Source organism: Electrona antarctica (assembly GCF_951216825.1).
Source record: "Electrona antarctica genome assembly, chromosome: 10".
NCBI lineage: Eukaryota > Metazoa > Chordata > Actinopteri > Myctophiformes > Myctophidae > Electrona > Electrona antarctica.
In genome coordinates, this window is record NC_136791.1 from 35,762,094 (window position 1) to 35,775,259 (window position 13,166).

At 42.9% G+C, this 13,166-nt stretch overlaps 1 protein-coding gene across 1 annotated transcript in view; it reads left to right on the top strand.

Moving 5' to 3' along the window:
• Window positions 1–1,207: 1,207 nt before the first annotated feature.
• Window positions 1,208–13,166, top strand: part of LOC306931282 (protein kinase C epsilon type-like) — a gene marked incomplete at its 5' end in the record, with an annotated part of 95,544 nt that continues 83,585 nt past the window's right edge. The window contains one exon of the mRNA XM_079512586.1: window positions 1,208–1,555. Coding sequence (XP_079368712.1) covers window positions 1,208–1,555 — 348 coding nt within the window. The remainder of the gene's footprint in view (window positions 1,556–13,166) is intronic.

The window sequence follows — 13,166 nt, forward strand, 5'->3', positions numbered from 1 at the left end:
GTTCTGTTCTTTGACTATAGAAGTGTCTATTTGTGCGTCTCTAAATGTTTTGATGAATTGAACATGGTGGACCCTCTTGTAAACAAGTGTAATGCTTAATTGGGTCGTCCACTAACATTCTCTCTCTGTATTGAGTTTGTGCTTGAAATGTAGGCTACTGTAATTCTGCAAACTGTTAATACATATTTCAATCAATCAATCAATCAATCAATCAATCAAGTGTGTGTGTGTGTGTGTGTGTGTGTGTGTGTGTGTGTGTGTGTGTGTGTGTGTGTGTGTGTGTGCGCGCGCGCGTGCGTGTGCGTGCGTGCGTCCCGCAGTGTGTCTCTGTGATTTACATAGCCTACGTTTATAGCTATGTAGTAGTCATCCGTCTGACACAACACAACTTGCTGAATGCAGGCAGGCTCCCACAAAACTGACGTATTTTGCGCATTTCCTGCACCAAACAGACAGAGCGAGAGAGAGAGAGAGAGCGAGAGAGAGAGAGAGTTGGGGGAGGCAGGCAGGGTCCACCACAGCCACAGGAAGTAAAGATCAACAACAGTGGATGAAACAAGGAAAACGGAGAAGGAACGAATCAGAGGCCCAACGGCAACATTAACACAGTACGGTTGTTCCCCGTTGTAGCCTATACACGCCGCTTCATCCGCAGTGCAGCGGGCTAGACTTTGCAGAAACATCCCGAATGCGGCGCGGCGGAGCGGAGCCTCCCACTCTCTCCCACCCAGCGGTGCAGAACAGTGCTTCCACAGACAGGCAGACGCAGACAGTCAGACAGAGCCCTAACTAACGGAGTTGTTTTTCTGCTTCGGGGGTCAAAACCATGACACACCGATTTTGTTTGGGGCTTTTAAATATTTAACATTTTCTTTTGACAAGCTGTTGCTATTGTTTACTGCATGCATGCTCTGTTTGTTTCTTTGGTGCACTTCCAAACCAAGGCTCAGGCTACAGGGTTGGCATAATTTACTGTTTATGTCGTGTTGTGTTCGTTGTCTGACTGTATAGAAATATGACTTTAAATTATAATAGGCTACTATAGTGTGACGTTAGCGACAAGGCCATAAAAGCATCGCTTGTCTGGACCGTTACATTTATAATTGGTTGCCGTGTGACTGAGCAAGGACCGCATTTTGGCCAAAACTGGAAGGATTTATTACAGCACGGTGTTCCATATCTGGACAGCTGTGTCCGCATCACCGCCATGGTGGTGTTCAATGGGCTGCTGAAAATCAAGATTTGCGAGGCGTTGGACCTGAAACCGACGGCTTGGTCCCTTCGACATGCTGTTGGTCCGAAGACGCAGACGTTTCTGCTGGACACGTACATAGCTCTGAACGTGGACGACTCCAGGGTGGGCCAGACGTCCACCAAGCAGAAGACCAACAGTCCGGCGTGGAACGACGAGTTCACCACCGAGGTCTACGACGGGAGGAAAATCGAACTGTCTGTGTTCCATGACGCGCCCATCGGATACGACGACTTCGTGGCCAACTGCATCATCCAGTTTGAAGATATCTTGCACAATGGCAGCAAACACTTCGAAGACTGGGTAAGCAGTAGGCCTAGTAATAATAATGTACATGGCACGTAGTTGTCACTCACTGTATCAGGACTGTCACTCACTACCCGACCGTCCACCACAATTCTATTCTATTTCTGTTTCCAAATAGGCTAGCTGGCCTGGTACCCACACGCACGCGCGCGCGCACGCAAACACACACATACACACCGATATATATATATATATATATATATATATATATATATATATATATACATATATACACGTTTGGATAGGGCTAATGAGAGGATGTTAGTCGGAGAAAGGGAACATGCCATGGAAAACTGCAAATAAGGGGAAATGTCTGTATGCAACAGTGCAAGAATGTGCTTGTCCACACTTGCACAATCACAGTATACAGAAAGTACTGCAACTGATACTGTGTTCCATGGCCTTAAGCTTCCAGCACCACTTGGTAATGAAAGCTGCACGTTTCAATTGATGCACAATTTCACATGCAGATAATTGTGGGACGGTTCACCTGCGAGTCTGTCCTGTAGCGTGCCATTCAGCGGTTTGAAGTACATCCCCCTGCCATGATGTACAAGTACACTCCCAGGACAGTAGCCTAGTAGGCTATGTCGCAGGGACTTACCCACAATCCAACCCTTGATGCTGAGTACCAAGTAGGGAGGCACTGGATCCCATTTCTAAGGTCTTTGGTACGACCTGGTCGGGGAATCATAATCAAACCTCGTTCACAATCTCAGGGCGGGCACTCTAACCACAAGCCCACTGAGCTAGTTGTCCAATTGACCATGCAGTAATACCTAGTATGGATCCATGTATACTGTACATGCATGGTGGCACCGTGGCAGTGACTATAGGCGGTGCAGAGGGTGTGACTGAAGAGTGAAGACCTGCATGGTTGGTCCCACCATTCTCAGGCTGGGCCTCCCTGGCTTTGATATTGTCACAAGACATACATACACAGTTACACACACAAGACTTTGCTTTATACCGTTGCAACTTCCATTGCTGTGCAGCATACATTATTATTGTGATTATTATTATTGTTATTGTTGATGGCTTTGTAACACTAATATTTCCATTTTCTATTATATCTACAACCGCAAAAAGGTATGGTCTATTGCATGGTACGCCATGCAAAGAATGTCCGGGCAGGATGCAGGTGTTGTAAAACTACCAATAACTGGGACGATATAAGTAAAGTAGTAAAGTTCATTTTGTAGGATTACATATTTGAAGCAAGTTTTAAATCTATGGAAATGGGTGTTTCCATACTCAAATGAATCAAATGACTCGAAAATCAAAATAGCCTACTGTAGTGGGATAAAAACAAGACTAACATTACGGTCCTTTAGAAATGGCATTATAAGCTCTTTGGGGAAAGTTTAGATTACTCCCAGACAGCAAAACCTCTGGTATGGACAATATCCACCAGGGCCCTCTGTTCTCAGAGGATATGCACTGATTTATGTTTCTTTCTATATACACTGTAGGTAGGCTGTCATAACCCGGCCCGTTGGGCCATGACAAATTGAGGAGGACGCAGTAGCAGTGTTCAAAATAACAATAGTGTATTTACAAAAGGGTAACTAATATTAACTTAATATAAAGAATGCTTACAGAATGTATGAGATGTGGAAGTCAGTATGATCAGTGGTGTCAGTGTGGATGTGTGGTTAGTATGGTGAATGGGTGTTGTAGTGTGCAAATCAAACAGTAAAGGGAAACAAACAGAAGGGTGCTGTCATCTGGAGAGGGACCCAGATAATGGCTGGCAAGCCCTCTTTTATAGAGGTTCCAGGAGCACTGGCCAGGTGCTCCTAATGCACCTAATGAGGAGTCTGAAGTGGGCCGACGCCCACATGATCTGTGGGAGAAACACACACAGGGCAGTACCATATACACAGCATAGGCCCTGTAGGCCAGGCCAAGGGACCGTGACAAGGCCTACATGTGCATATAGGACTTAACTGATACCACTTTCTTAGCCCCACTATAGCGAGAGAGCAGTCTCTAAGCCAGTGGTTCCCAGACGTTTTCGTGTCAAGGACCCCCAAATCAACATTTATTAGGCCACGGACCCCCATTTGAAAACATATGCCAGTTTCACACGTATTATGCTACGGACCCCCGATTTAATGGCATTTCTATCTCTGGTACCCCAATTTATATTGTAAAACCGCTGTTAATTTAACTCTGAGTGTACAAATGTACACTCTCTGAGTTACAGACCCATAAGGGTCCATTTGGTTCCTTATATCTCTATTGAGCTAGGTACCCCCTGGAACTCCCTCAAGTACCCCTAGGGGTCCCCGGACCCCACTTTGGGAACCAATGCTCTAAGCAGGGCAATGTCGGTTGGTTCAATCACTTTGATCTATAGTATATACTGTATATATAATATATATATTATTTTTTTATATATATGTTTTTTTTTCTTTTACCAATCGATACAGACTCTAGTGTTGTGCATAGCCACAAATGGTTGAGATATAATCCATGAATTACATACTGTAAAAGATATACCGTAAAAGATAATGATATTTATTATTCTGTTGACTATTCTGTGACCTCTTCACATCTGATTTCACCTGTGGACACACACACACACACACACACACACACACACACACACACACACACACACACACACACACACACACACACACACACACACACACACACACACACACACACACACACACACACACACACACACACACACACACACACACACACACACACACGCATGTACACACACATAGGAGTCACACTTGGAAGCAGCTCATGTCTTTGCTACCTGAAGCAGCTGAAGTAGACACTTTGAATACATTATTGATGAGGCCATCAGGTCCATTAACGATAGAGAGAGCTACGACTAAATGGTAGCTGGTTGGAAGGTACGCTGAAAACCAGTTTTGGATGTGAGTGTTGTTGTAGTAGGACCTGTACATTTTCATAATGTTATGACATCAATCCCAACACTCACTCTCAATCACCAACATAATACATTCCACAGCAATTGGGGAGCCATGACTTAGAGCTTCAGCATCATGCCATTCCATCGGCTTCAGCAGCTGGTGTCATTGTATTTGGCACTTGAGAAATCAGTGCATGTCTGACCTACGCAGAAGACTGATATCAGATAAGATATTATAGCCTATTATCTAAAAAAGTTTATTAGAAAATACCATAATACTTAATATCCATACTAGTATAATGCCTAAATCTAAGTGCCAAATGATTTGAAATTATATATTTAACTAATGAGATTGAAGATTACAAGTGAAGATTGCTTGAATTTGTGTTAATTCAAACTCCATCAATTACTGACTATTGCATGTATCATACTACCACCTGGTTTTATACTACAGGAAGTTGTTCTGATGCTTTAATGAAAACAGCTGATTTCCACAGCATTTGATTTCATGTTGTCGCGTCAAATACCAAGTTGTGAATGAGGGAGAGAATATGAGAAAAGAAAGGGCAGCTCCCAATGTGTTCCCCTTGCCATAAATCTGTCAAGACTGCACTGTGGGATATTCCTGGGCTTGTTATGGTAGCAAAGTCTGGACTTTGATTGTTTTGCAAGTCTGTTTATATGTATTCTATTCTATTCTTGACCATTGATTATTGGGATGAAACTAAAAGATAAAAAAAGGAAACTCAGGTGATTTTGTCAGGCAGTCAATGTTTTGTCTTCAGTGAGCCATTTGAACATCTGCAAATTAGAGATCAGATTATATATATATTTCAGGCTAGGTTGCTTTATGATTTTGGATGTCGTAATATTATGATGTGTTGTCTTTTCCTGGTTTTTAAAGGCTGCAATGGAATTTTCTGCCTGTTCTATTATGTGCCTTTCCCTCTTAGTTGCAGGCATTACATGATTATTTATTTAAATATTTTGTGAAAGCACCAATTATCCCCACAATGTCGTTTCAATATCAATATTGAGGTATTTGGTCAAGAAAAATATATTTGATTGGATGTGTCCATATTGCTAGGCTGAATCAGCAATTGCCAGACATTATGGATGTCATATTGCACAGTGACCTGTACACAACCCCAAGTATTTACGAAAACATCTGCATACAGAGCGCAATGTAAATCATTCTGCTGTAGACAACGTCCTGCTCATGTCCCCTCCAAAGTAGACAAATCTCAGCTTGGGCTGGGTACCGAAAAATTCAGTGTCGTTCGGTACCACATTTTGATACATACAGCTACAGCCTAATTTATACTCGATATATTTATGCTGGATGCCAATCATGCCACTAATGCACAGCTCAGTGGCCTTGTGGTCAGAGTCTCCCTGAAGACGACCTCCTAGGTCGAAACGTTGGATTCTTGTCAATAAATATACAGCATCGTGGCTACGAGTGTGCAGCCTTTTTCTTATTTTTTACTTGTGGTCAGAGTGGCCTTGTGGTCAGAGCGGAAATCACCCGTCGCTCCCGAACATGTGTTGGTCCGACATGCGTTGGTCCATGCTTGCGGTTAGGGTTAGGAATAGGATAGGGTTTGAGGTAGGTTGTCGGTCTAATGACAGTCAGACCAATGGTATGTCGACTCTGAAAAATGGGACCCAGTGCCTCCCTGCTTGGCACTCAGCATCAAGAGTTGGATTGGGGGTAAGTCCCTGCGACATACTAGCATCATGTCCAGGGGGTGTACTTGTACATCATGTCCAGGAGTTGTATTTGTACATCAAGCTGCCTCACGCTACAGAAACAGGAGATAGGCTCCTGCACTATGGGCCTCATGGCTCAGTAAGGCTTACTTACTAACTTGTGCACAATGCAGTATGCAAGACTTTACAAACAATAATACATTATTATCGAAAACACAATAAACACAAGGAATGTATGGCAATCACAACACATACTATATGGATTATACATATAGTATAATAGTATGCAAAAATACAATACAAGAATTTCAGTAGTACACATTATCATTTCTGTTACCATACCCGAGAGGGACTGCAGGCAGGGGAATTGCCAGGTAGTTGTCCAATAACAGCTTGGCAACAGCTGATTGAGCAGGATAATGTTTGGCTAAATGTATGCTAAGTATTAACCCTGCTCAGCCAGAATAGAATTGACATATCTGTATTCATGTTTAATACAGAGCGAGGGGCAATCATAAACAACTGCATACCTAGATTCGTAGCTAACTAACTATCCATAGCTAAAGATTGGACAGGGGTGGGCATGCCATTACTAGAGATCTTGTTTTAATGGAAGCTAGAAGTCTTAATACAGCCCATCTACAAAACAACAGCATTGTGTTTGTGTCCCAATGAACAGTGCTGAAAACAGCAACAAAACGGGCCAACAGCCAAACTTAATTCCCGTAAAAGAAACAGTGAGGGAGACAATAGCGGTTCCCCCCCTTTCTACCTGGCACCAATGGGTGTTGGATGATTGGACTGTAAACAGAGTTAAAATGCATAAAACCCCAGTGTAAATACACCCAAGATGCATTGGAGAAATCACCCAAACTATCCTCAGAGGTGGCCTAAAATGCATTTAGGTAAACTGACTACAAAACAAATGCAAATCCATCTAATCTTTAATCCATATACAAATGCAAGAACCTAGAACCTTGACATTATAAGTCAATATTATTTTATTAGCCAGATGAAAGAAGTCATGAAACACAATGACTGTTTTAAATTCCATCTTTCTTATGACATTTTGAGTGGAGATGACAAGCAGACCATGGGCATTTTGCATGGTCCAGTCACAGTGAATTTTGGGCATGGATTTTCATACCAGCCATCAATGTAATCTGGCTAGATAAAACCTAGACTCAGTTTGCATAGACTAGAGAGGTAGGACACATGTCAGACAGTGCAACGTTTGACACTCAACATGTGCCTAGGTTATTAATGTAACCCGTTACCCCAAGGTAATAAATTACATTAAGTAGTCAGTTTGGTTCTCAGAATGACAGCTTAATAAAATTCTGATTCAGAGCCAATATCACCTGCACTCTGTGTTGTTTATGGACGTGTCCTCTTTGTGTTGATGTCTGTCTGTTCTCTTTCTGCTCCTGTCCTCCACTCTCCTTTAATTTTGACTCTCTGGGGACATGCATATGTTGTTTCTTAGACACAGTGTGCATACAGTCATTTGTTCAGAAACAGCACAAACATCTGCTAGTCCAGAGGTAGTAAGTGAAATTAATCAAAATAATATTTTCTGTTAAGTAACAAGCTTTTAACAGAAAGTTCTCCCTCTCTGTAACAAGTAGGCCTACCTAAGGAAAGCAAAAGCTAAAGTGTGTGTGTGTGTGTGTGTGTGTGTGTGTGTGTGTGTGTGTGTGTGTGTGTGTGTGTGTGTGTGTGTGTGTGTGTGTGTGTGTGTGTGTGTGTGAGTGTGTGAGTGTGTGAGTGTGTGTGTGTCTTGCGTGCGTGCGTGCGTGCATGCGCAGGTTGACTGTGTTCTTTCGTTAAGAGTTTGACTGGCTGGGCCGGTATACTGTTCTAGTGTTCTAAGTGATGACTTGACAGGCCCTGTATGGGCATGTAGAATATTGTCAGCTTTCTCTGTAATATCCACACAGCATAGAAACTAATGGTATGGTGTTGAGATAGCAGCCACAATTTCACCATCTTACTGCTGTTAGAGTTTCAGAACCTTGCTAGTTTGATGGTAGCAGCTTCTCATCGGAGGCCGGCCGACTTGCATCAGTTTAGCTGGTCACAGTCATGGTCTGTTTAATTTCTATCCAGAAGCCCACGTCTCTTATCACTCAACTCATACACCCTCAGCTAATATATATATATATATATATATATATATATATATATATATATATATATATATATATAAATTGATATATATATAAATAAAAGGAGTTAAAAGAGAAGTGTTTATTGTGTCCCATCTAGTCCTCTAAAGGTGCGTTCAGACTTGAATTTAAATATTCGCCTCGGTTCGTCCCGTTTGTGCTGCGTCAGGTCGCACCGCGCCCGTTTGCGGCACTCGCGCAACTTTTTGCATTGACTTTGTATGTAATCTCGCCGCTCTAACCATCCAAGTCTGAACGCACCTTTAGAGGACTAGATGGGACACAATAAACACTTCTCTTTTAACTCCTTTTATTTATATATATATCAATTTATATATATATATAGACAGGAGTCCGGGCCCCTCCTAGCCTAGTCCTTCCACACGCCAGAATCTGGTTCTCCCAGTCCCGGCAGAGTAGTTCCGGAGCAACGGATTGTGTGGCCTTGCTCATTCCCTGATGGACTGATCGAGGGTAGCTACTGGGACGTAAGTCGGAATTTGATCAAGTGAGGAGGGAGGGGTATTATATATCCGAAACCCCGTTGACCTCAGGATACATCACTGAGGATACGTCCCAGGTGCATCCATGCGATGTTCAATAACATAGCATACTCATCTGTTCAATAACATAACCCTTAACCTCGATGGCTGCCCAATAACCCACAAACCAACAGTCCGAAATCTAGGAGTCATTTTTGACACATCTTTATCTTTCACACACCACATAAAAAGCATTACAAAATCTGCCTTCTTCCATCTGCGCAACGTTGCTAGAATCCGTCCAATACTCTCACTTCCCGACGCCGAAACCCTGGTCCACGCCTTCATCACCTCAAGAATAGACTACTGCAATGCCCTCTTCTCCGGTTTACCATCAACAGCAACAAATGGCCTCAGATTAGTACAAAACGCAGCAGCTAGAGTACTCACCAGAAAAAAGAAATTTGACCACATCACACCAACACTAATAGAACTTCACTGGCTACCCATACAGGCCAGAGCCGACTTCAAGATACTCCTCCTGACCTATAAAACCTTAAATGGACTCGCACCACCTTACATGTCCAGTTTAATAAATATATACATCCCCCCAAGACCACTACGCTCTCAGGATGCTGGAAAACTCACAGTCACAACACATAATAAAATAACGGTTGGGGGCAGAGCTTTCACACACCGTGCCCCCTGTCTCTGGAACGCTCTCCCTCAGGATGTCAGAAATTCACACTCCCTGGAAATTTTTAAGTCAAGGCTAAAAACACACCTTTTTTCTATACATTACAGTTCCGCTTAGTTTCTATGCACATTTTACCATGTTTTACTATGTTTTTATTGCTATTTGTGTTTGATTTGTTTTGTATAAATGCTGTAAAGTGCACAGAGACCCCCTGGGGTGATTTTGTACTATAAATAAAATAAACTGAACTGAAACTGATGTATTTTTAGTTTATAGACCTGCGTGAAGTGTTGTTTGTTTTCAAGTATGGAAAGGCAGATTAGATTACCTGATTGCCGACGTGACCCGAAAACATGCTCTACGGGTCAGCACAATATGCCGATTTGGTAAAAATTCATACAGTAGATCAAATTCTTACCAGCGTAACTTCTACAACTTTTATACCATCCACTGCTATAATTTACAGTGACTGGCATCACACCCTAGAATGCGAATAGGGGAAAGGAATCAGTCACGAGAGTGTGTTTCAGGTGCAAATAAAGGTGCTTCTGGCTTGGAACCTTGTTGTGTCTCGAGAGCTTAAAAAACTAATCCCTGCTCTATGACATTCAACCATTTAGTTCTGCACTTGGACAGAACAAATTATCAATTCAATTCAATTCAATTCAATTCAAAGGAGCTTTATTGGCTTGAGAAAACATACGTTTACATTGCCAAAGCAAGTGTCAAAAATATAATAAAACAGTTTTACAGGAAGTATATACAGTTGGAGGGGGTACAGCATTGAGTAAACAGAGCTATGCCACATTGCATCATTATAACAGATATACATGTTATACTGTATGTACAGGGTAAAAAGCTTTTTGAAACAAATAGCACCAATCTTTTGCAGTCCTTTTGGGATAAATAGCAGCCAGCATATGTCCTCAAAACTATTTAGATAGTATACAAAAGAAAAAAGTCTCACATTTAAAATGTGTGTAAAAGTAGGAGCCCTGTTTAGATGTACAGTAAAGGTGGCCTTACACTAGCCGATTTTTTTCCAATCTGAAATCTGATAGCACCACACACTACAGGATAATCGGAGCGGGGCAGAGCAAATATCAAACATTCTTGATGTTGATCGGGCCGATCCCGATCGCGCTTTGAGCGGTCGGGCACCCCCCGAGCGTCAAAAATGCCCGATTATCGGCTAGTGTAAGGCCACCTTTAGTCTAGAGGTCTACTCAACAGGAGGTAGTCCGTAAGAGTGGTTGTATTCCATTGGCTAACCTTTTATCGCAGCAGTTCACAAATCCTGCTGCGGCCTGTATTCACACAATGTTGTATTTCCCCCCAATAGGTATGGGAGTTTTTTGTCGTTGGTCATGTTTTCAAACTCACTTTGGGTGTCATCACTATGTGATCCGTCTCACAAAAGTGATATTGATGCTGGTTGGTTGCACCTCCAAGACAATGACTTGGCCAGGCCCCAAATACCTGTATATATGTCGGGAGTGGCTTATTGTCGGTATCAGCCGGTAACATGTGGGAGTCTGTCCCCGTTACAATGCGCTAGACTCCTGGGAGACGGAATGCATGCTGAGGTGAAGCGCCACACCTACCATCAGCTCCCAGTATACTTAACCGCACGACTTGCAACACTGTAAGTGTGCCTCCAAGAATATCAGGCTTTTATTTCATCATCCGTATATAAAGCAAATAAAAATGATAAACGACATTGTAAAATTTATGGCATGTCAAGATTATCTGATCCTGCCAACATGGTTTCATTTTGGCCTTGTTAGAACTTGTGATCAGAGAGAGAGAAAGAGAGAGAGAGAGAGAGATAGTACAGCGGATTACCAAAAAATTGTGCACTTTTTCAAAAAAGCATGAAACTTTTACCATAGTTAGATGATACCATGAGGTGTATTTTCAGATGTGGAGTCAAGTCTGATTTGACCTCTGAGGCCCGGGAGAGGTCAAATTCTAAATGGCTGCCGAAAATATTGAAAAATGCTTAACTTTGGAACCAAACACTGTAGAAGAACATTTAAGGTGTCATTTCCCACTAATTTTTAAGTGCCCAGTCAGTTGGTGATACTTTTGAGATCAATAGAATTCAAGAAAATACCTTCAGATCAATGTCAAGGTCAAATTATACGGACAAAGGGAAGCGAAAGGTGCAAAAGGGTGGTTTATTTCCCAAATAATGAAAGTAACAAGTGATAAAAAATAAAAAAAATTATGATGACAATAATAATTGTGATAATAACTTATATTAATACAGCACCTGCAATTGAACCAAAGGTTGCTTAACAAAACAAAAAAAACAATCAGAAACAATCAGTGGATGGAGATACGGCGAACGGACCATGCTTAGTGTTCTTTCATATCAGGATCACGTAATGGAAATACCGTACTGAAATGTCTTAACCGTCTATCTGTCTAAGTATAGTATTGGGTGGCGCCCCCTGGCTGACTCCCCTCCCCAGATCCTCGCCTTAGAGGGTTCTCGGATGAGAACTAAACCCTAACACAGTCTCCCGAACAAAAACACAGATCAGTACATGCAAGTGCAGCTTTGACACACGTGCACCGTCCAGTGCACCCTTTCTGGCAGTTACACCGGATCAGCTCATGGCAAGATTTTGCTGCTTCAGGGAGAGCTGTCCAGAATGGCTGCCACCCAGTGGATTATTTTGTCCAACCCCAGTCAGATGGCTCTGGTATCTTTGGATCCAAGACCAGTGACTGGTTCCACAGGTTGGCCTGAAAGCAAGTCCGTGTGATGTGCTCTTTAAGGGATGCCTGGGTTGGAGGGATGTTCTCCAAAGTCCTGGACTTCTGTGAGAAAAGGTGTTTCCTAGCATCATTTACCTCCATACAGTCACTCGTTCGGTCGTACATCAGCACCACAAATCGCTCTATCAGTGACCTTGATCCTTCACTGACCTCACTTGGCATGGCCAGGAGTTCCTGCAGAGCACCAGTGACCTCTGGGAAAGACTTCCATGTCTCCCAGGCTGTCTTCTTCCCTCTGCCAGCAAATGCAGACACAGTGTCACACCCAGTGAAAGCGTGGAAGACAGGGAGAGTCAGGCACTTGGCAGGAGTCATTGTGGCAACGATTTGGTGAATAGCAATGTATCGGAAGCTTGGCCCAACACCAAAGGCAACCCAGAGCTCATCAGGAGCCATTTTGCTAAAAGAAGCCACTGCCAATACAACCACATCTGTATCAACTGTACGTATGGTGACCTTCTTACAACCCTTCTGCACAGCATCTGCCACATGCAGAAGTAGCCGAGTGTCAGCCTCCTCTTGCAGACATGGGGCAAGGCAGGCCACACATGAGTCAGCAGGAGAGCAGAGGACTCCACTTCCATCTGTTGCATACAGTTCCTTGCCTTGTGCGACAGGCAGACGAATGGCTTCTCGTGACAGGAAAGAAAACAACTCTGTTTTGTTTCCATCACATCGAAGGAAGTCCTGCCAGTTCTTGGGCATCATATTGAGGGGAGCCACTCTTTTCCTCACGCCCTTCCCCCTTTTCTCTCTTGTTGAGGCTTTCAGACTGGCAGATAGGTATACATCCCAGACGAGGTCAACACGGGAGCTTACATCAAGTTGAGCAGAGATGTAAGGCGCAAAAACAGTTTCTCCA